This window comes from Hibiscus syriacus, unplaced genomic scaffold (genome assembly GCF_006381635.1).
Source record: "Hibiscus syriacus cultivar Baekdansim isolate YM2019G1 unplaced genomic scaffold, ASM638163v2 tig00111402_pilon, whole genome shotgun sequence".
Taxonomy (NCBI): Eukaryota; Viridiplantae; Streptophyta; class Magnoliopsida; order Malvales; family Malvaceae; genus Hibiscus; species Hibiscus syriacus.
Window position 1 is genome coordinate 1,660,416 of NW_024063082.1, and position 23,932 is coordinate 1,684,347.

Sequence of the window (23,932 nt, forward strand, 5' to 3'; positions counted from 1 at the left end):
GTTCCTACTGATCATTAGTGAGATATAGAGTTTGTATTAAGTTGCGTTTGAGCTAAAGGTTTTAAAAAAACAATATAATGCAAATATTAAAAATGAGTATTTTCTTTATAAAATTAAAGGTGATCATTGATGAAGTTTAGTTTTAACTATAATAATAATAAACACTTAATCAACTGAATCAACTCAGATTACTGTTACAAGTATAAGTACTTATCTAATTTAAACACAAAAATTAAAAGTACAAAATTTAAATTACTTTCAATTATTTGGGAGCGTGGATACAAGCGTCATATAGAGAGAGTGGTGGTGGTAGTCCAGAGCCTATTGTACGTGGTGTTTACATACGCGTCCTTGAAGACCACATCTGATTGGATTATATTCAACGGGTATGATCATTTTAAGAAGCAAAATCGAACGTCAAGCAACGCACCCCACGTGGTATAAATGTGTAACCTCCCCAGCCCTCCAATTTATTTCACATACCCTTTCTACCCTTTCGTTTCTGTTTGGCTCCTTCCATTTCTCAATCCAGTCTCTGTCCAAGGTAGACAGAAAACGAATATTTCCTTTCTTTTCCCGGAAAAGAGAATTTAAATTTTCTCATCAATCAAACGCATGCTTGCCATGGCGAATATTGAGAATATTGGCGATGAGTACAAAAATTATTGGGAGACAAAATATTTCCTTGAAAACGAAGAATACAAGTACCTTCTTACCTTTTCCCATTTCAATTCGCAGTACTAGTAATCCTTTCAAAAGTGAAATGCCTCTGGCTAAGACATATAGTACATAAGAAAATAGTAGAGAATTGAATTTGAATTATTACAAATTAGGAAATAGATTTTAATTTTTTTAATTGAATCCGAATTGAAACAGTTGGGCGATGGATGAGTTTTCCGGCTACTATGATTCGAGTTCTCCCCTCCTCCGTCGCCTCTAAGAACATCGTTTCCGAGAGAAACAGAAGGAAAAAGCTTAACGAGCACCTCTTTGCTCTCAGAGCTGTTATTCCAAATATCAGCAAAGTATGTCCTGTTTTTGCTTTTAGAGAAGAAAACAATTAAAGAAATGGAATGGATCCTTAGTTAGTTAGTTGTTTGATGAAATGTTCGCAGATGCACAAGGCTTCCATTATCAAGGATGCCATTGATTACATCCAGGAACTGCACGATCAAGAGAGCAGAATCCAGGCTGAGATCATGGAGTTAGAGTCTGGAAAACTGAAGCAAAATCCAGGATTCCATCACGACCAAGATCTGCTACCTGTGCTGAGATCCAAGAAGACCAAGCTCGACAACATTTTTGATTATGGAGGATCAACAGCTTCCCCTATTGAAGTTCTTGAAGTAGTCTATTAAATCTCTATTTCCCTCCCTCTCAAGCTGGTAATTGTTTTCAATTTTTTTTGACTCGTTTAATTTTGGTTTTTGAAGCTGAAAGTGACTCACATGGGAGAAAAGACAATGGTGGTAACTGGTCAGCATAACGTGCAGTAAAAGGACAGACACAATGGTCAAATTGTGCGAGATTTTTGAATCTTTGAAGCTCAAAATTATCACAGCGGTCTCCGCCAGACTGTTGAAAACCTTGTTTATCGAGGTAAGTCCATTTCTTCTAACTGGCTTTATTCCCTTTCAAATCGCATTTTATATTATTTTCTTTCTGTGTCGTGATACGCGACAACTCCACCTGCAACATCCGTGCATATATTTAAGACCTAAAACGGAAAGATCGAATTTAACTCCAACATAGATCCATGTTTAAAAGCAATTAAGTTGATCATTCATGTCTAATTCTAAGTTTATTTAAAAAGACAACAGTTAAAGAGAAGAATCTGACTAATATAAATATTGTATTAAATTGTGTAATATTATTCAATAAAAAACAGTTTGTAAATATTTTCATAAACAAATGAGTAGTAACACTCAATATTTATTAAGTAGAATGGTAAAATATTCTGTATCCTTAACTAAGTCTAAATAAATTTGTATTGAGAAAATTTTATTTTTATTTTTATTTAAAAGTTCGATTCAAAATTTATATAAAATATCTTTAAAAAATAATAATTGTAAAAATAAAAAATAAGATTACTAATTGCTGGATGATGCAATGACAAATAATAGTTAGAAGGGTATCAAATAAAATAAAAAGGCCAGAAACGTGGGGCCGAAAGGATTGGAAACCGATATAAACTTTAATAAAGTGAATGATTCGTTACCGTTTTTCATCGACTAATTTAATATATACTCACAAAGGTGAAAAATAAATAATTAATATAACAATAAAAATAATGAAAAATGTCAGTTTTAGCCTGTTGGTTAAAACTTAAACTACCATGTAACTTTATTATTATAATTTAACTTAACAAGTATTTTAAATTGAATTGATCTCATGTAATTTATAATAAATGCGATAGTTTAATCATTTAGGGTTAGTGAAGTCCAGAGTGTCCGAATAAGACCAGTTCCAACACAACTAAGTGGGAAAGGAAAAGAGAAAGTGAAAGGACCAGATCACTCTCTCACTTTAGACGTCCAACATAACAATCTATCATCGATTATGCTATTTTTTCTTCTGCTTCAATCATACATGACAATCTGCCAAAAATTATACATGACCGGTCCATTTGGTAACTCCACTGAGATTTTAGTCGTAAAAATCAAATGTTCAAATTAATTTGTTAACTATCATGGTAGAGGAGGAATCATGATTTATAAAGATTTTATTTGTGAATTGGTTTTAAAATTATGTTCCTTTTTTATATTTTATTAATTTTGGGAATCTTAATTATTTAATTTTATTCCACTTTTTACAAATAAAAAATATCATATATCATGTTGTTATTATTTTTTATTGGTTGAAACGGGATACAATTATAGTTTAAATACAAAAATTAATTAAAATAGCAAAGTGAAAAAATAGTATAATCTAGAGATAAAATCTTAAATTATATAATTGGTTTATTTAGAGAAATAAGAAAATAGGGATGATTAAATATTATTTAAGAAAATAGATTATTTCAAACAATTTAATTTAAAATCGTCTTGAAGCAAGTTCACTTTACCCAAATTTTGGTGGTACTTGTATGGGCCGTAAGATTTAAAGGCTAAGGCATATAGAAAGTTGTTAGAATCTGCTAGGAATTTGTTTTATTGTATTTCTTTCCTATTTCATATACATGGTTTTTATCAAATCTTTCCTCTACTCTAACTCGTCCCAGTAATTCTGACGTTTCTGAATCATCACACTTGTACTTGGAGCGGCACACTAAATCGTGTTTCCCATAAATCATGGCTATAATTTTCACAAAATTATAAAACATAAATCCAAAATGGAAATGATCACGTTCGATAATTTTAATATACGATTAAAAAAAGATATTATCGGTTTTATTATTATTTAAATAATAAAATCTGAAAATATTAAAAATATTATTATTTCTATCGATTTTATTATTATTGGGTGTTTTACCGAAAATATTAAAAAATATTGATATTTTAAGTAATTTTTTACCGGTTTTGTTATTTAAATAATAACAAAACCAGTATCGCTTTTTTTAGTTATATATTAAGGGTGTCGCACTGTAAAACTTTCCAAAATGATCACGTGTAAACCACATGGGAACCTATGCGTTAATGAAATAAAATAAAATAAAAAACTTGCATTTAAAACTTGTTCTTATCTTGAAATACAAAAATTATGATGTACGTGGTTTAATATGTCACCTTTTCACAGTTCCTTCAACTATATGTGAACATATTCAAATATGTTTTTCCCTCATAATACGTAATTGCTCTTCTATTAAGGAATTTGGTAGAGTTTATGTTGTTTTCATTTTAAGTTATTTATTGTTTTTTGATTTTTATGTTATTTGGTTTACAGTTATACACATTCTGATAATATAATATGGATCCAAAAATCTAATTACATTTTTTTAACAAAATGGGTATAAAAGTTTTTTTTCTTCTATTTCGTATATTGAACGATATTTAATAATTTATCCAAAATAATGAGTATGTATTTAATTTTCTACATAATATAAGTTTAACTTATTTCTTTAAAAAGTCTATTCTAAGAACATAATAGAATTTTCACATGCATTTAATAAATTCTAGTCTTTATTACCAGTCTCGTGGCTTGACATAAATGCAGGCAGATGACAGGGAGAAGGATGATGTAACACTTTAATTTAGGGGTTAAATTTAAGAAATTATAAAGTATTGAATTTAATTAGTATTTTAGAAAAAAAAAATTGAGGATTAAATTGTAAGATTTCAAAGTTGGTAGACCATTTTAAGAAATGTAGGAAGTCCAGTGGTTAAACTCATGATTTGTTTATTTTTATTTTTGGGAGAATTATAAATCCTGTGCGCAACGCAGGTTTTACAGAATGATTTCCAATTTTCCTCTTCCGTTAACCCAACTTTTAACTCTGATCTATTCGTCGTCTGACCTCCGATCGACGAGCCAAAACCACCATCGTGTTCGTTGTCGAGCGAGGAACAAAACCCCTCAAATCTTTTATCATGAATTGTTGTCGTTCGTCGTTAACTTCGGTCTGAAGTATCGTCGGTAATAACCCGATTTCAGTTGGTTTTTCACCGATTCACGACGATCAGAGCATCCGTTTACGACACTTCCCGCACCATCGTGTTCCTTGCATCGTTCCGAGTCCGCCGGTGTCATCATTGGTCTCCGTCGACGGCGGCGCGTGAAGAGGTGAAGCGGTCAAAGTTTACGATTCGTTGAAATCGAGCTCTCCGCCGTTCAAAATTTTGAACCGAGCTTTGTAAGTATCTCGAAATCGCTTAAAATAATTTTTAGGAATTTTTCCGGAAATTTTTCGATATCAGTCCACTGTTCACGCGCCGCCACTACACGTGGGGAAGGCAAAAGTGACCGGTTTGACCGGTTTTGGAACTGTTTTGACCGGTTTCACCGGTCGTAATCCGACTCGACCCGTTGACCGTTAACCACAGTTGACCAAAACTTTGACCGGCTTTGACCGGGCATTAAACGACCTTTGACTTTGACCGAGTATACCTATCCTGACATTTTTCGATGATCCAAATTCGATTCCACAGTCTGTTTTTTGAAATTCGGACCCGAAGGCCTCGAAATTGCCAGTCAAACCCATTGACTTTGATTTTGACCAAAAATTTCAAATTTTTGAAAAGACATATTTTATTTTTTCGACGTCCTGAATCCGAATCCGAAGTCCGTTTCGCTAAATTCGAACCCGATAAGTTGGTTTTCACTAATTAATCACCCGATTTGATTCATTTATCGTAATTAAGCTCCGTTTTTTTATATAATTTATGTTGATATGTATCTGAGGAATTATTGGAAGTTGAATTGAAGATCAAAGGCATTCGAATGAAATTTTTATGGTCGATCAGTAATACACGGAAATCGAGGTAAATGCATGAATGGAAATGTTTGGTCTCATATGTGTAATTAATGAAGATCTACACTAGATACGAATACTGTAGAAAGTAGGTAACTGAATATGGCTCAAATTACTATTATAAGAAATTGGAGGACAGTTGGAATTAAATTACAAGTTCTGGAATTAAGTGATAAAAGAATCAACCATGGATATGTAGATTATATTTTATCTCATTAAAGGTACTTAGATGATAAATTATGAGAATATTTCGATTAATAAATCTGCTAAAACTATTGATGTGCATAAGAAATGTTAGTTTTACTTGGAAATTATGGATAACCGTTTTTTAACCCCAAAAAGGTTTATGTTAGATACTATAAGTCTTTTAAGGAATCTTTTCAAGATCAAAGAATGTTCGAAGAAGCAATTAATCACAGGATCTCTATATTATATTATTTTCGTTAAGAGCTAATATCGAAATTATCTGGTTAAGAAATTACGAAAATACCCTTGAGAGGTAAAATAGTCAGAGTCGACCCTGAAAGAGAAAGTACTTTAAGGATTTGTACTTATCTCGATTAAGTACGAATTTAATTATTAAGATCTTGTCTTTGTAAAGAAAAATTCATGATATTTCGTTTGTAAAATCCGAGAATGCACTTAACCCGAAAATATCCGAGTTATGAGTAAATACCTGAAGAACAATTTATCGGATGGTGCTCTTTTATCAGAATTGTTCGAAAGGACTGGAATAGATGATAATTTGGAATTAAATAATAAGTCCGGATGGAGGGAAAAGATTGAAATACCGTAGATCTGTAAAATGACTAAAAATGTAACACCCCAACCCGTATCCGACCCGGATACGAGTCCGAAGTGACACATTGACTTTTTAAACATTTATTCGTATAAAATAGTGGGTAATTTAAAAACTTTGATAACATTTAAATTATTTCCAAACGTTTACAACAGATATCAGAGTTCGTACCATTTATATCTTTAGACTACATGCCAACTACACTCTGTAAACAGTACATACATTTTCTGATCTGACATTTGGTAAGGAAAACTGACCTGTCTTGCTCCGCATTACTCTTTACTCTTCTCGAAACCTACGCGTGAAACAATCACACGCTAAGTCGAAGACTTAGTGAGGCATAACAACTTACAATGAACTTCATAACATATATCAATACATGCATGTTCTGTTCTATCATGTTATACCAATTCCATGCATTCTTCGTATCATATAAAATCATATCAGATTAATTACAGTAAATACATACAGACACATAATTCATCATTAACAGTTTATCATGTAATCACATACTTTTATTGTTAACATTTTCAATCAAACACTATACACACACAACATCATATGGTTCACGTAACACATTTCAAACCACTTATAAACCCATCGTATACATATCACATTCAGTATGATTGTTTAATCACTTTATTAGCCCATGTACACTAGTGAGAACTTAAGGTATGTGAGTACATTGAGGTTGTGCACACATATGCTGTCACCACAGCTCGATCAATGTCCCGAAGGACCAGTCCATAGATTCCGAAGAACCTAGGTAATCAGTCCATATGTCCCGAAGGACATAGGTAAACAGTCCATATGTTCCGAAGAACATAGGTAAACAGTCCATATGTTCCGAAGAACATAGGTAAACCCTCGACCCTTGGCATGCCAACTATACCCCTAGCTCTCATATCACATAACATGGGCATTATCCTTTATAACAGTTCACATTACTTATTCATATTCTTTCTTTATAACCATTTATCCTTTCTTTTCAGTCACGTATCACATGTACGTGTAATCATTGATCTCATAACATATACTTGTTTTCACATATATATTTCATATCATTTCACATATACACTTTCATATCACATGCCATATAAGCTCATAGCTTCTTTCACATTCTCATAGGATCACATAGTTCATATCTTATACTTTGTTTTCTCATGTTCACATATATCATGTCATATGGCTCATATTTTTCTCATGCAGTCACATAGTTCAGTTTCACATATGTTCATATATACATTACATAGCACATACTTCTCATAACATTACATTCAAAAGCATGTTAACACATATAATCATGCATACATACAATTCATGTCATTCATATACGTATAATCATATATTCATGCATTCTAACAGAGGAAATAGACTTGTCGCAAGTCTTGTTTCCATTTAGCACCATAAACTAATTAATATGCACTCACCTGGCCTCACTAGTCAATTCCAATCTCTTATCTTTCCCTTTGATCGATCTTACTTGCCAAACGTTCCGGAATTCTTTATGCGTAGAATCTACATAAATGTACATTTCGGGACAATCATTAGATACCTACACCTTGTAATTGAATACTAGCAACTTAAACGAACTTATTAAACCAATATTCGCATTTTCCTTTAGGGGGAATCGGTTCCCTACCATGGGGGTATCAATTCCCTCGAGACATTCTGGAATTCTGTCGTTTGAAGGGGTATCGGTTCCCCTTGAATAGGTACCGATTCCCCTTGCCCAGAAATCATATTTTGAGCTCGAAAATCCTTCATTTTCAGCTCAACACATCAAACTTCATTCCCTTTTCATTCTTAACTCTAGTATACATACTTAAATCAATCTATATTCATTTATTTCATCTTAAACCTCAAAATCCTATCTTCCATATGAGATTCAAAAATCATACCAAATTTTCAATGTGTTCTAATTCCAATTCTAACACTCCAAATCTCTTAATTTAACCATTGACAAGTCAAATTTAACTTCAAATTCTACTTATCAATTCTTTTCCAAAGTTTCATATAAAAATTCCAAATCTTTAATCTCTCTTAACCCCTCCATCATTTGTTTTTAAGATGATTTAAGCTTTCCTTAAGCTTAGTTATCATCTAATAATCAAAACCCAACCTTAAAATCAACAATTCATTTACAAACAAAGAACTTACCTTTTGTAGCTAGCCCCACGTGAAGAAGAGAAAGCAAGAAGAAGAAAGCTTCCAGATAGCTCTCTTCCCACGTTTTTCACTCTTATAAAAGGGGGAAGAATATCTTTTAAAGGAAAAGACCATACTACCCTTAATTTCCTTTAATAATTACCAAATAACCTTTAATATAAATTCAAATAATCATTGAATTCTTTCATTCTTATACTTTAGTCACCAAATTCTGAAACTCTACAATTTGGTCACTAACCCGGTATTGCGGATGTTACAAATCTCCCCTCCTTATAAGAAAATTCGTCCTCGAATTTTCACTGCACATCTTAATAGGAACATATCTTCTAATGTTCTTATGTTGCTTCCCTGACTTATTCTTTCTTGTCATCATCAGAAACTTACTTTTTAATCCTTTAGTTTTTCGACTATCTTTTTCGTTTATACCTTCATCTTCTGTTGTTTATCATATAAGCAATAACCAGTAATACAAATCCATTGTTGTCTTTTCTCTCATTCGATTATGCATTTTTCCTTTGACCTTTCTAAAATTCCATATAATGTCGCTCATCACGTTGACAATAATATTCATCTCATCACTCTATATCAAAACTGTCCTCTGTACTTCCATATTTATCGTATCTGATTCTTTTAAATCAATCCCTTTCATTTCTTATACTTGTATTTTCCTTCCTGAAGGTTCCATGCAAATACTTATCTCTGTTTCTACATCATAGCTATCTGCTCAGAATATACAATTATATTCAAATTCATATCATAATCAATTAACTCCACTATATCTTTCCTCCAATCTTATAACTCTAGCACCTTTACTCTGACAGCTAGATAATAACTTTGGTTCAGTCTAGGGCACAAGCCCTCTTATACCAATCATATACATTCTTTCCAATCTAAATTATCTTAACATTCGCTTACTCAACTTATCAATTTCACTTCTATTCTCATACATCCTGAAATTTCTTTTACTCAAACTCAACATTCTGACTTCCTGTGTCCTATAATCTGATCATCGATATACAAATTCTCAAACTCTTCTTATCAATCCTCAACTTTACTTAAATATACAAATTCTTACTTCCTTTTCCTTTACTATACCACATTACTATAATCCAAATATGCAACTATATCCAGATCCATTGCAGATCTGGTTATCATATCCTGACAATATCTTATAATCTTATAATCTAGTACATTTTTCACATACTCTGGTTAGCCAACGCTAACTTTTTCCATCTAAACTGCAAACCCTTATCATAAACATACTCTTGTTTATGCGCAATACTATCACTTCGTTTCAAACTCATAAGCTCTGACTTTATACATCTTATACACTTGTCACTGATGCACTTATCCTTGAGTTCTTCTATACGTACTCATCACGTCGTTAGATCTTTTTAACATTCTTATGGTGACACCCGTTCACCATATTCTATCTTATCCACATAATAACTCTATATCGTTTTTTTCCGATTCCAAACGATGAAAACTTTCTATCATTATTCATATATGATTTCAGCTTTCTGAAATCAACTTTTGATCTTACTAGGCATTTCCTGAGGTGTCCGCTCTTCATCCTGCCTGGCCAGGGCAAGTGAATAGCTATCACAATCAGGAATATCACCTTTCACTTACTTCGAAATTATCACGATCGGATTTCTACTGTATTAAACTATTCTTATTCTATTAGCAAAACAACGTATTCCTTACACTATCAGATCAGAAATTTTTCAATCTATGTTGGCATGTACACCTTTTATGACACTTTGGACTTCGGTTTATGCCGAGAATCGGCTAAACCTTAGCTCTGATACCATTAAATGTAACACCCCAACCCGTATCCGACCCGGATACGAGTCCGAAGTGACACATTGACTTTTTAAACATTTATTCGTATAAAATAGTGGGTAATTTAAAAACTTTGATAACATTTAAATTATTTCCAAACGTTTACAACAGATATCAGAGTTCGTACCATTTATATCTTTAGACTACATGCCAACTACACTCTGTAAACAGTACATACATTTTCTGATCTGACATTTGGTAAGGAAAACTGACCTGTCTTGCTCCGCATTACTCTTTACTCTTCTCGAAACCTACGTGTGAAACAATCACACGCTAAGTCGAAGACTTAGTGAGGCATAACAACTTACAATGAACTTCATAACATATATCAATACATGCATGTTCTGTTCTATCATGTTATACCAATTCCATGCATTCTTCGTATCATATAAAATCATATCAGATTAATTACAGTAAATACATACAGACACATAATTCATCATTAACAGTTTATCATGTAATCACATACTTTTATTGTTAACATTTTCAATCAAACACTATACACACACAACATCATATGGTTCACGTAACACATTTCAAACCACTTATAAACCCATCGTATACATATCACATTCAGTATGATTGTTTAATCACTTTATTAGCCCATGTACACTAGTGAGAACTTAAGGTATGTGAGTACATTGAGGTTGTGCACACATATGCTGTCACCACAGCTCGATCAATGTCCCGAAGGACCAGTCCATAGATTCCGAAGAACCTAGGTAATCAGTCCATATGTCCCGAAGGACATAGGTAAACAGTCCATATGTTCCGAAGAACATAGGTAAACAGTCCATATGTTCCGAAGAACATAGGTAAACCCTCGACCCTTGGCATGCCAACTATACCCCTAGCTCTCATATCACATAACATGGGCATTATCCTTTATAACAGTTCACATTACTTATTCATATTCTTTCTCTTATAACCACTTATCCTTTCTTTTCAGTCACGTATCACATGTACGTGTAATCATTGATCTCATAACATATACTTGTTTCACATATATATTTCATATCATTTCACATACACTTTCATATCACATGCCATATAAGCTCATAGCTTCTTTCACATTCTCATAGGATCACATAGTTCATATCTTATACTTTGTTTTCTCATGTTCACATATATCATGTCATATGGCTCATATTTTCTCATGCAGTCACATAGTTCAGTTTCACATATGTTCATATATATACATTACATAGCACATACTTCTCATAACATTACATTCAAAAGCATGTTAACACATATATCATGCATACATACAATTCATGTCATTCATACGTATAATCATATTCATGCATTCTAACAGAGGAAATAGACTTGTCGCAAGTCTTGTTTCCATTTAGCACCATAAACTAATTAATATGCACTCACCTGGCCTCACTAGTCAATTTCAATCTCTTATCTTTCCCTTTGATCGATCTTACTTGCCAAACGTTCCGGAATTCTTTATGCGTAGAATCTACATAAATGTACATTTCGGGACAATCATTAGATACCTACACCTTGTAATTGAATACTAGCAACTTAAACGAACTTATTAAACCAATATTCGCATTTTCCTTTAGGGGGAATCGGTTCCCTACCATGGGGGTATCGATTCCCTCGAGACATTCTGGAATTCTGTCGTTTGAAGGGGTATCGGTTCCCCTTGAATGGGTATCGATTCCCCTTGCCCAGAAATCATATTTTGAGCTCGAAAATCCTTCATTTTCAGCTCAACACATCAAACTTCATTCCCTTTTCATTCTTAACTCTAGTATACATACTTAAACCAATCTATATTCATTTATTTCATCTTAAACCTCAAAATCCTATCTTCCATATGAGATTCAAAAATCATACCAAATTTTCAATGTGTTATAATTCCAATTCTAACACTCCAAATCTCTTAATTTAACCATTGACAAGTCAAATTTAACTTCAAATTCTACTTATCAATTCTTTTCCAAAGTTTCATATAAAAATTCCAAATCTTTAATCTCTCTTAACCCCTCCATCATTTGTTTTTAAGATGATTTAAGCTTTCCTTAAGCTTAGTTATCATCTAATAATCAAAACCCAACCTTAAAATCAACAATTCATTTACAAACAAAGAACTTACCTTTTGTAGCTAGCCCCACGTGAAGAAGAGAAAGCAAGAAGAAGAAAGCTTCCAGATAGCTCTCTTCCCACGTTTTTCACTCTTATAAAAGGGGGAAGAATATCTTTTAAAGGAAAAGACCATACTACCCTTAATTTCCTTTAATAATTACCAAATAACCTTTAATATAAATTCAAATAATCATTGAATTCTTTCATTCTTATACTTTAGTCACCAAATTCTGAAACTCTACAATTTGGTCACTAACCCGGTATTGCGGATGTTACAAATCTCCCCTTATAAGAAAATTCGTCCTCGAATTTTCACTGCACATCTTAATAGGAACATATCTTCTAATGTTCTTATGTTGCTTCCCTGACTTATTCTTTCTTGTCATCATCAGAAACTTACTTTTTAATCCTTTAGTTTTTCGACTATCTTTTTCGTTTATACCTTCATCTTCTGTTGTTTATCATATAAGCAATAACCAGTAATACAAATCCATTGTTGTCTTTTCTCTCATTCGATTATGCATTTTTCCTTTGACCTTTCTAAAATTCCATATAATGTCGCTCATCACGTTGACAATAATATTCATCTCATCACTCTATATCAAAACTGTCCTCTGTACTTCCATATTTATCGTATCTGATTCTTTTAAATCAATCCCTTTCATTTCTTATACTTGTATTTTCCTTCCTGAAGGTTCCATGCAAATACTTATCTCTGTTTCTACATCATAGCTATCTGCTCAGAATATACAATTATATTCAAATTCATATCATAATCAATTAACTCCACTATATCTTTCCTCCAATCTTATAACTCTAGCACCTTTACTCTGACAGCTAGATAATAACTTTGGTTCAGTCTAGGGCACAAGCCCTCTTATACCAATCATATACATTCTTTCCAATCTAAATTATCTTAACATTCGCTTACTCAACTTATCAATTTCACTTCTATTCTCATACATCCTGAAATTTCTTTTACTCAAACTCAACATTCTGACTTCCTGTGTCCTATAATCTGATCATCGATATACAAATTCTCAAACTCTTCTTATCAATCCTCAACTTTACTTAAATATACAAATTCTTACTTCCTTTTCCTTTACTATACCACATTACTATAATCCAAATATGCAACTATATCCAGATCCATTGCAGATCTGGTTATCATATCCTGACAATATCTTATAATCTTATAATCTAGTACATTTTTATCACATACTCTGGTTAGCCAACGCTAACTTTTTCCATCTAAACTGCAAACCCTTATCATAAACATACTCTTGTTTATGCGCAATACTATCACTTCGTTTCAAACTCATAAGCTCTGACTTTATACATCTTATACACTTGTCACTGATGCACTTATCCTTGAGTTCTTCTATACGTACTCATCACGTCGTTAGATCTTTTTAACATTCTTATGGTGACACCCGTTCACCATATTCTATCTTATCCACATAATAACTCTATATCGTTTTTTTCCGATTCCAAACGATGAAAACTTTCTATCATTATTCATATATGATTTCAGCTTTCTGAAATCAACTTTTGATCTTACTAGGCATTTCCTGAGGTGTCCGCTCTTCATCCTGCCTGGCCAGGGCAAGTGAATAGCTATCACAATCAGGAATATCACCTTTCACTTACTTCGAAATTATCACGATCGGATTTCTACTGTATTAAACTATTCTTATTCTATTAGCAAAACAACGTATTCCTTACACTATCAGATCAGAAATTTTTCAATCTATGTTGGCATGTACAACTTTTATGACACTTTGGACTTCGGTTTATGCCGAGAATCGGCTAAACCTTAGCTCTGATACCATTAAATGTAACACCCCAACCCGTATCCGACCCGGATACGAGTCCGAAGTGACACATTGACTTTTTAAACATTTATTCGTATAAAATAGTGGGTAATTTAAAAACTTTGATAACATTTAAATTATTTCCAAACGTTTACAACAGATATCAGAGTTCGTACCATTTATATCTTTAGACTACATGCCAACTACACTCTGTAAACAGTACATACATTTTCTGATCTGACATTTGGTAAGGAAAACTGACCTGTCTTGCTCCGCATTACTCTTTACTCTTCTCGAAACCTACGCGTGAAACAATCACACGCTAAGTCGAAGACTTAGTGAGGCATAACAACTTACAATGAACTTCATAACATATATCAATACATGCATGTTCTGTTCTATCATGTTATACCAATTCCATGCATTCTTCGTATCATATAAAATCATCTCAGATTAATTACAGTAAATACATACAGACACATAATTCATCATTAACAGTTTATCATGTAATCACATACTTTTATTGTTAACATTTTCAATCAAACACTATACACACACAACATCATATGGTTCACGTAACACATTTCAAACCACTTATAAACCCATCGTATACATATCACATTCAGTATGATTGTTTAATCACTTTATTAGCCCATGTACACTAGTGAGAACTTAAGGTATGTGAGTACATTGAGGTTGTGCACACATATGCTGTCACCACAGCTCGATCAATGTCCCGAAGGACCAGTCCATAGATTCCGAAGAACCTAGGTAATCAGTCCATATGTCCCGAAGGACATAGGTAAACAGTCCATATGTTCCGAAGAACATAGGTAAACAGTCCATATGTTCCGAAGAACATAGGTAAACCCTCGACCCTTGGCATGCCAACTATACCCCTAGCTCTCATATCACATAACATGGGCATTATCCTTTATAACAGTTCACATTACTTATTCATATTCTTTCTCTTATAACCACTTATCCTTTCTTTTCAGTCACGTATCACATGTACGTGTAATCATTGATCTCATAACATATACTTGTTTTCACATATATATTTCATATCATTTCACATATACACTTTCATATCACATGCCATATAAGCTCATAGCTTCTTTCACATTCTCATAGGATCACATAGTTCATATCTTATACTTTGTTTTCTCATGTTCACATATATCATGTCATATGGCTCATATTTTTCTCATGCAGTCACATAGTTCAGTTTCACATATGTTCATATATATACATTACATAGCACATACTTCTCATAACATTACATTCAAAAGCATGTTAACACATATAATCATGCATACATACAATTCATGTCATTCATATACGTATAATCATATATTCATGCATTCTAACAGAGGAAATAGACTTGTCGCAAGTCTTGTTTCCATTTAGCACCATAAACTAATTAATATGCACTCACCTGGCCTCACTAGTCAATTCCAATCTCTTATCTTTCCCTTTGATCGATCTTACTTGCCAAACGTTCCGGAATTCTTTATGCGTAGAATCTACATAAATGTACATTTCGGGACAATCATTAGATACCTACACCTTGTAATTGAATACTAGCAACTTAAACGAACTTATTAAACCAATATTTGCATTTTCCTTTAGGGGGAATCGGTTCCCTACCATGGGGGTATCGATTCCCTCGAGACATTCTGGAATTCTGTCGTTTGAAGGGGTATCGGTTCCCCTTGAATGGGTACCGATTCCCCTTGCCCAGAAATCATATTTTGAGCTCGAAAATCCTTCATTTTCAGCTCAACACATCAAACTTCATTCCATTTTCATTCTTAACTCTAGTATACATACTTAAACCAATCTATATTCATTTATTTCATCTTAAACCTCAAAATCCTATCTTCCATATGAGATTCAAAAATCATACCAAATTTTCAATGTGTTCTAATTCCAATTCTAACACTCCAAATCTCTTAATTTAACCATTGACAAGTCAAATTTAACTTCAAATTCTACTTATCAATTCTTTTCCAAAGTTTCATATAAAAATTCCAAATCTTTAATCTCTCTTAACCCCTCCATCATTTGTTTTTAAGATGATTTAAGCTTTCCTTAAGCTTAGTTATCATCTAATAATCAAAACCCAACCTTAAAATCAACAATTCATTTACAAACAAAGAACTTACCTTTTGTAGCTAGCCCCACATGAAGAAGAGAAAGCAAGAAGAAGAAAGCTTCCAGATAGCTCTCTTCCCACGTTTTTCACTCTTATAAAAGGGGGAAGAATATCTTTTAAAGGAAAAGACCATACTACCCTTAATTTCCTTTAATAATTACCAAATAACCTTTAATATAAATTCAAATAATCATTGAATTCTTTCATTCTTATACTTTAGTCACCAAATTCTGAAACTCTACAATTTGGTCACTAATCCGGTATTGCGGATGTTACAAAAAATACCCCTGTAATGAAAATGACCCAAGAATATCACCAAGTTCAGGAATGATTGGATATCCTCGAGCTCTGAAATGAATGGAATAAAACTGAACACAAAAATTACCAAAATACCCTCATGACCTATACCAAGTAAATGCCTTGGATTAATTAAGGAATCCAAATAAGCATATGTATTGGCCTACCTTTAAAAGTAATATAACACAATTTAAGTGAGTAGATCAACCCTAAAGCTATGTCAATACTTGAATGACATAGATATTACTGGAATGCGTGTTCGTCTTCTCAAGTTTGACTCGATGATAAATTTTGGAAGTATTCAGCTTAGCTCAACTCTGGATCACATTCAGTGCTAAGAATTGGACGTTTGTTCGACAAAACAACCACGAAGACCAAATTGAATGGAACGAAAGTGCAACATGTGTCTGAAATTCAGGAACGTTTGAATTACTCTGAAAAATTCCGAAATAACTGAAATGGACATGACTGTTAAATGAACTAGGTAACCTCAATGACTGAGGATTAAGTAAGTGAATTGGATAAGTCTGGAAATTCTGATGAGTTTATAAGATGTACTGTCCTTATGGAACATGAACTACAAATCAAGCATGTCAGTATGTCATGATATCGTGGAAGCTTGGAAACGAAATAAAGACCATTAGAAGATCTATTTAGTGATGATTCTGAAGATGATCTATGGACAAGAATTTGTGGTATTAACGAGTAAATACCCTGGAAGGAAAATGAATTGACCAGTCGACATAGATTATTAAGATTCTGAATCTTCGTTCTGAAGATTGTTCGATTATCCGATCAATTGACATGGATGTAAAGGATTCTGAATACCCATTTGATTATGTATAACTTCTGAAAACTGTCCGAATAAGATATGATCCTAATAATTCACATTATGAATAACTGATGATTCCGTCAGTTAATGAACTTTTCCAATAATATTTCTAACTTCCGGTATTTTATCGGTATACTGAAAATCCGTGTTTCTCTGCCTGCTAAGATTATTTAGCACCTCTAAATAATATCTGTAAACTCTGGTGTGTTCCCTAATCATATAATTATTTTATCTGATTTTCGACTTGAATTCTGTTTTGATACATGACCTGAATTATGTTCTGATTTCTGATCCGGATTCTGTTCTGATATATGTTTTAAATTCTGTTTTGATTTCTGATATCTCTGTTTAATGACAGAAAATTGTTTTAATTGGGGGTATTGTTGAAGGAAGAAGTTTCGCAGGTTCCTCGACTTTGTGCCCAGGGCCTTATATGATGTGTTGGGTAGGGTGTATGGTTCTGGGGAATCTACACATTATGATGTGAACAGATGGGGGTATATATATATATGTTTTAAAAGATCTGTATATTTTTACTAGTTTTAAGGAAACACACTAGACAACCTATTCCGATCTCCTGAACTCAAGCATTCAAAGTATTTATTTGACTAAATGCTCATTGTCCGTTAACATCTGAAATATCAGTAGGATCTCCGATTGGCATAAAAATCTGTAGATGTTCGGAACCAATAAGGAAAGATATGTTTATCTGTATCTGCACGTTCTTCAGCATCGTCTGGTAGTTCTGTATTACTAAGCTTTCCAAAGCTCACTCTGTTACTCATCTTTTCAGGTTAAAAGAATTGTATCAGTGCAATTATCGTCATCAGTAAGGGAGTTCTTCCGATGCTATTTGCAGAGTACGATACATGTGATTAGGGGGCATGTAATTGTATTTTGTTTTGTATACGAGTCTGAAAATCTGTTTTATTTTTAAATAGTGACAAATGATTTTATAAGTTTACATGTTCTGATAGAAAGTTTTAAATTTTTCGCTATTTTTACAGTGGATCACTCCGGTGGCCCTAATGTGACAACCCAGATCGGATCGAGTTACCCGCATCGGTCTGGGGGTTACAGATGAGGTAAATGTGCAGATTGAAACAGCCATTGCAGCTCTGAACGATCCGCAAAGTCCAATGAGCATGTAACGTAAAGTAATGAATGAGTGAGCTAATAATATCCGTTGCTATTTCATTTCACCGTCGTCCTACCTCGCAGAGCATTTAGTTTTCTACAGTTTTTATGTTTGAAATGTAAGAATGCTGAGTCCTTGTCTTTGTAAAATAAGTATCTGTTCCAATGTCCCGTGTCCGAATTCTCAGCAGAATAAAAAATTTCGCCCTTTCAATGAAATAAGACTCCAATTATCTCTTAGGTTAATAGTCTGCTAAAATTATTTTTCTATAACAATTAATATTTAATTTATTGGGTAATTCATTTGAATAGGGTATTATATAATCTTATTATGGGACATACCTGGAACTTTTGGGCCTACTCTTCTAACGAAAGATCGTATTTTCGAAGAGAGGGGAGATCAAAGTGCTTAGATTGAAGTTAGATTAACCAATTAATGGATTAATTGTTCAATGCCCAGCTTGTTTTTAGTAATTACTTTTACCTTTGATAATTGTAAATCCCAAATCCAGTGGAGTTATTATCAATATAAAATATGAGAATTAATTACTTATATTTGTTAATTATAATTTCATAATTCTATAAAATTTTATAACATATATTTTGTTTATTTTTCTATGAACTAATACGATACTTGGGGAAAAAATAGAGGAAATCGAACAAGATGGGTAAATCTTTTCCGTCAAACTCAAAACTCAAAACTAAGATTTTGGGTAAACTGATTGTCAAGTCACTAGACTATAAGGCATGTTCTATTTAGATCATTAAATTATAAATTTTATCAATTAAACCATTTAACTATTTAAATGATAACAATCAAACCACTAAACATTAACAATTAACTAAAATACTAACCTAAACTTAAAGCTCATATTTAAGATTAAATTGATTTTGAATAAAATGACAATGTTGTTCTTATTTAAAATTCAAATTTAAATAATTAATTATGAAAAATGTATGTACATTGTCAATAAATTATACCAACAACCAGTTGATATAGTGGGATGAGACACTAGATTCTTTAATCAATGTTAGGGGTTCAAATCATGGTGTTTGTGAATGGAGCAAACTGGGTTTAGAGGGTCGCTCTCGCCTCTACAATACTTGATTTAAGATTAGTCAGTTAATAGATCGAATACTACTGATTAATTCAAAAAATAAATTAAAATTTTTTAAATAGATAATATCTCATAATTAATCTAGACTATTAAAAATAATAATTTTATAAATTATATTATTAGAAAAAACTATATAATCGTAAAATACATTAGGAAGAAAAAAGAGAAGAGAATTGATCGATAGAAAATCCGGCCCATTGACATCCTAGACCTAGTTGACATCCTAGACCTAGTTGATGTGGAATATCTCTAGTTGGGCGTGTCTTCTTGTTTTGGAGCAATGCTTGTATCTTACGGTGGATTTAAAGCTTCAACCACCGCACACGGATTTGGTATATTCTCGTCGTGTTATTTCTCTCCGGCACGGCAACAATGGAGTCTTTGTTAGCCAACTATGCTTCCGACGACGACGAAGAACCCCAACAAATCACACATCCTCCTCAGACGAAGAACCCCTCTCTCCCTCCACCCAAATCTTATTCCCTTTTCTCCTCTCTTCCCCAGCCTAATCAACCCCTCAAATCGTTCCAAAAAGAAGACGGCGGCGGCGGAAAAGTAGCTGGGGATATCCCCAAACCCTCAATTCCTAACCCCAAGAACACATCCAAGCTTTTCTCTCATCTCCCACAACCGAAATCCCAAACCCCTCAACCACAACAGCCGCCCAATCCCCCAATTGCCAAGAGAATTGTTCAATTCAAGCCTCCCATAAACCCCACCAGCCACATTGACTCGGATGATGACGATGATGCCGAAGAGGAAGAAAGACGAAAGCGCAGAGAATCCGAAAACCTATCGCAAGGCCCCTCTGTGAGATCCTTTCTATCGAGCATACCTGCGCCGAGGAACTCTACTACTTTGGGTGTTGCTCCCTCTTCAGGTTCAGGAAGAAGATCCATTATCGAAACCACCCAAGTCCCCACATGGACTTCATCCACCTTTGAAGACAAAAGCGAGGCAAGTATTAATCATAATGCACCCAATTATTCGAATTACGACATGGATACAGATGCAAATGCTGGAAATTCTATGAATTACGCCAATTATCAGTCAAGTAGTGATCAAAATTCAGGGAACTATTCTGATCAAAGTATAGGTCATTATGTGAATTATGCTGATTATAGTAGCTATCAATCGAATAGTGACCCAAACGTCGGGAACAGTGATGTGGCTACTACTTATGGGAGTTATGAGAGTTATGGGAATTACCATGCCCAATATGAGAATAATTGGGCTGATGGGTCAGCGACTACTATATTACCAGATTCTTCAGGGATGGCTGAACTTGGGGTGAAAGTTAAGGGAAAGAGAGGGAGGAATGATATACCAACAGAAATTGTTGAGGTGAAGCAGGATGAGCTTATGAAGAATCGGCCTAGGGAAGACCAGGTCAAGATGACCGGAATAGCTTTCGGGCCTTCTTATCAGGTATTGAACTTGAAAGCTTATCTACTTTTTCGCCATGTTGGTTTAATTTTTGTTCATGTCTTATATGTTTCTCATGCCATGTATTGCACTCGCTTTTGTGTTACTTTCATACACTTCTTAAGTTACTTAATAGACATGGTCAATTAAATCATTAGATCCTGATTTAGCATGAGCTAGTTGTAAGTCTCTTTTCTGTAGCTATAGCTGTTAAGGTTTTAGATTTCGAGTAGATTATTTCCATGAAATAGCATATCAGTCAATGGTATTCCCATTGACATGTAGTATAAACTGATAATGCTTACAGTGCTCCATATTTAGATTAACACTTACAATGCGAATAAAGCAAATTGTTGATGTGTGCATTATGTAAAAGAAGCTTATGTTATGTTCTTATTATTCCTGAAAACTATGAAAGAAACAGCATTTTGAAGGATAATGCTAGTTTGACTAAAGAGTTATGTAGGCGTATCCGATCAAGTGAGGAAATAATAAACAATAATAAAGGGAGGTTAGCCTTAGGACAAGCAAAGTAACCTTTTGAAGTCATCTTTTACCTTCTCTCTCCGATATGCCACTGTACTCATACTGTCCTATGGCAATAAGAAGGGATACTGTTCACAGCCTGCACTACAGCCATGTTTGTTTTATACCCTCCAATTTTTATGGTATTTACCATGCTCGCTTTGCATGCATGCAGCCTGCTTCGTCGAAGGGTAAACCGAATAAACTTCACAAGAGGAAGCACCAAATCGGGTCCCTGTACTTTGATATGAAGCAAAAGGAAATGGAGCTGCAAGAGAGGCGATCTAGAGGTTTGCTTACTAAAGCTGAAACACAAGCCAAGTATGGATGGTAATCTTGTAATATGAAGCACGAAACAGTAGATCATGTGCTTCTTGTTTCTTTATTTGCTTGCATCTGAGACTAGGAAATGGTTTCCTCTTTGCTCCAATATTTTTCTTCAAGCTGCATTTATGTTATACTTTACAGTACCTTTTAGTTTAATTTGTATTCTGAACTTAGGTTTTTATACCCGATAATTTTATGTTTACCTTTCGGAACATCATGTACGACTTGATTTTTATTCACCTATTAACCACTCATAATTAAATTAATCTAACCGGATTTTATTTTCATTTAATTTATAACTAATTTTATTACTATGTTATAAATTAAATATTTTATATTAAAAAATAATAAAATAAGTTTATATATGGAAGTGTTTTTTAAAATAAGAACCCAATGTCCGAACCAAAAAAATTTGATTCGATTAACTTCAATATTCAATTGGATTTAGATTTGATTTTTTACAAAACCAGAATACTGAACCATAACGGCAATTTTGTCTGAAACCGATTGAAACCAAACCTTTAAGGCCGGTTTATTAGAAGGGATCAGTTAATTTACTATTTGATGTGAATAATGATTTTTTCCACTGTTATTAAATATTTATATAAATTTAGATTAATCATTTCTGATAGTTTTATTATAAAAAAGTAATAATATTTTATACTGTATCCAACTAAGGGATTGGAGAATTATATTTGAGATTCGGAAAGGCTGGTGATGGTTGAAGTAAAACAATACAATGGAGAATAGATGTTGCATTTAAGCTGTCAGAGTCGCCAAAGATTGCATAATACGCTGTTGCCGGCCCCGAAACATATGATCGAGTAGAGTATATCAGAGCATGTCGTAAACCAATGGTTTTGACATTGACAGTAAATCATTAGATGCTGCAAAAGGGCTGACTTGTATGATAATATCCATCAACGTGGGTTCAAGTGAGCAGGTAACCCTTGATCGCACATGATAGGTAATTTTTCGGCATCGAACCAATTGAAGCACATTCCAAAAGAATGACACCCCAAACCGAAAGTACCTTTGAATGATACTCAGCTTCAGCATCGATAAAAAAACGATATAACAATAGTAAGATCGATTATCGACTTTATTTACATGGACAACCACCATCAAGTAAAATAAAAAAAGGAACGAATCCTTATTTGAGCAAATCAACAGAAAAAAGCAATACATACCATACCCAACATCAAACATCAAATTGTGTTTCCATGCTAGTCTTTCACTCACATAAATGAGAGAGAAAAAGAAGTTATCTTTATTTTTGCATCGATCAAGACAGCATCTTCGTGCTTACAGTTTCAGAAATTACACCCAGAAGCATTAAGCAAATCCATTTGGCACAAGATAAACCCGAAACATCTTTAAGCTGCAAAAAAATAGATTGTGAAATCACTAATATTTGTAATATAAGCCATAATAAATTAAAATACAAGTATTCAGATATTAGGCATGGTTATACTTCACAACAACTGATATACTACTCAATTTAGCCCCCCATACTACACTCGTTTCTCTAAACATTTTTTGTTCACTTTGGTCCTTAAACTATCATTCAGCCACAGATTAAAAAAATTGCAATTGAAACAAATAAGGACATGATACATGGTAGGTGGAGCCATCAATTTAGTCCCCATACTACACTCATGTTTTTACTTTGGTCCATAAACTGATTTTATGTTCACTTTGATACTTAAACTATCATTCTGCTCCAGAGTAAGGAAAAATACTGGCAATGCTAGCCGATTAGAAGAAGACATGTAGTAGATAACGTTTATCAATGACATAGGTAAGACAAACACATAGCACATTGTTATTGACTGGCATTGCTACCTTTTCTTAACATTGTTAATTTTTTTGGGTCAAGAGGGGCAAACAATAGTTTAAGTATCAAAATGTGTCAAAAAGAATTTAGGTACCAAAAGGGTTAAACAGGAATAGTTCAATACCTTGATCATGAAGAAAGC

General features: G+C 33.4%; 1 protein-coding gene and 1 pseudogene across 2 annotated transcripts; both read left to right on the forward strand.

Annotated features, from left to right (window-relative positions):
- Positions 1 to 510: 510 nt before the first annotated feature.
- On the forward strand, positions 511 to 18,708 carry LOC120161918 (annotated as a pseudogene).
- Positions 2,572 to 22,136, forward strand: LOC120161915. Of its 2 annotated transcripts, XM_039172119.1 has the most exons (3): positions 2,572 to 2,585; positions 20,021 to 21,104; positions 21,802 to 22,136. In XM_039172119.1, the coding sequence occupies exons 2-3, from the start codon at positions 20,049 to 20,051 to the stop codon at positions 21,958 to 21,960; spliced, it is 1,215 nt and encodes a 404-aa protein (XP_039028050.1). In that variant the 5' UTR covers positions 2,572 to 2,585; positions 20,021 to 20,048; the 3' UTR covers positions 21,961 to 22,136. The 2 variants fall into 2 exon arrangements, with proteins under 2 accessions (XP_039028050.1, XP_039028051.1); XM_039172120.1 differs by lacking the exon at positions 2,572 to 2,585 and having other exon boundaries at positions 19,937 to 21,104.
- The last annotated feature ends 1,796 nt before the right edge of the window (positions 22,137 to 23,932 follow it).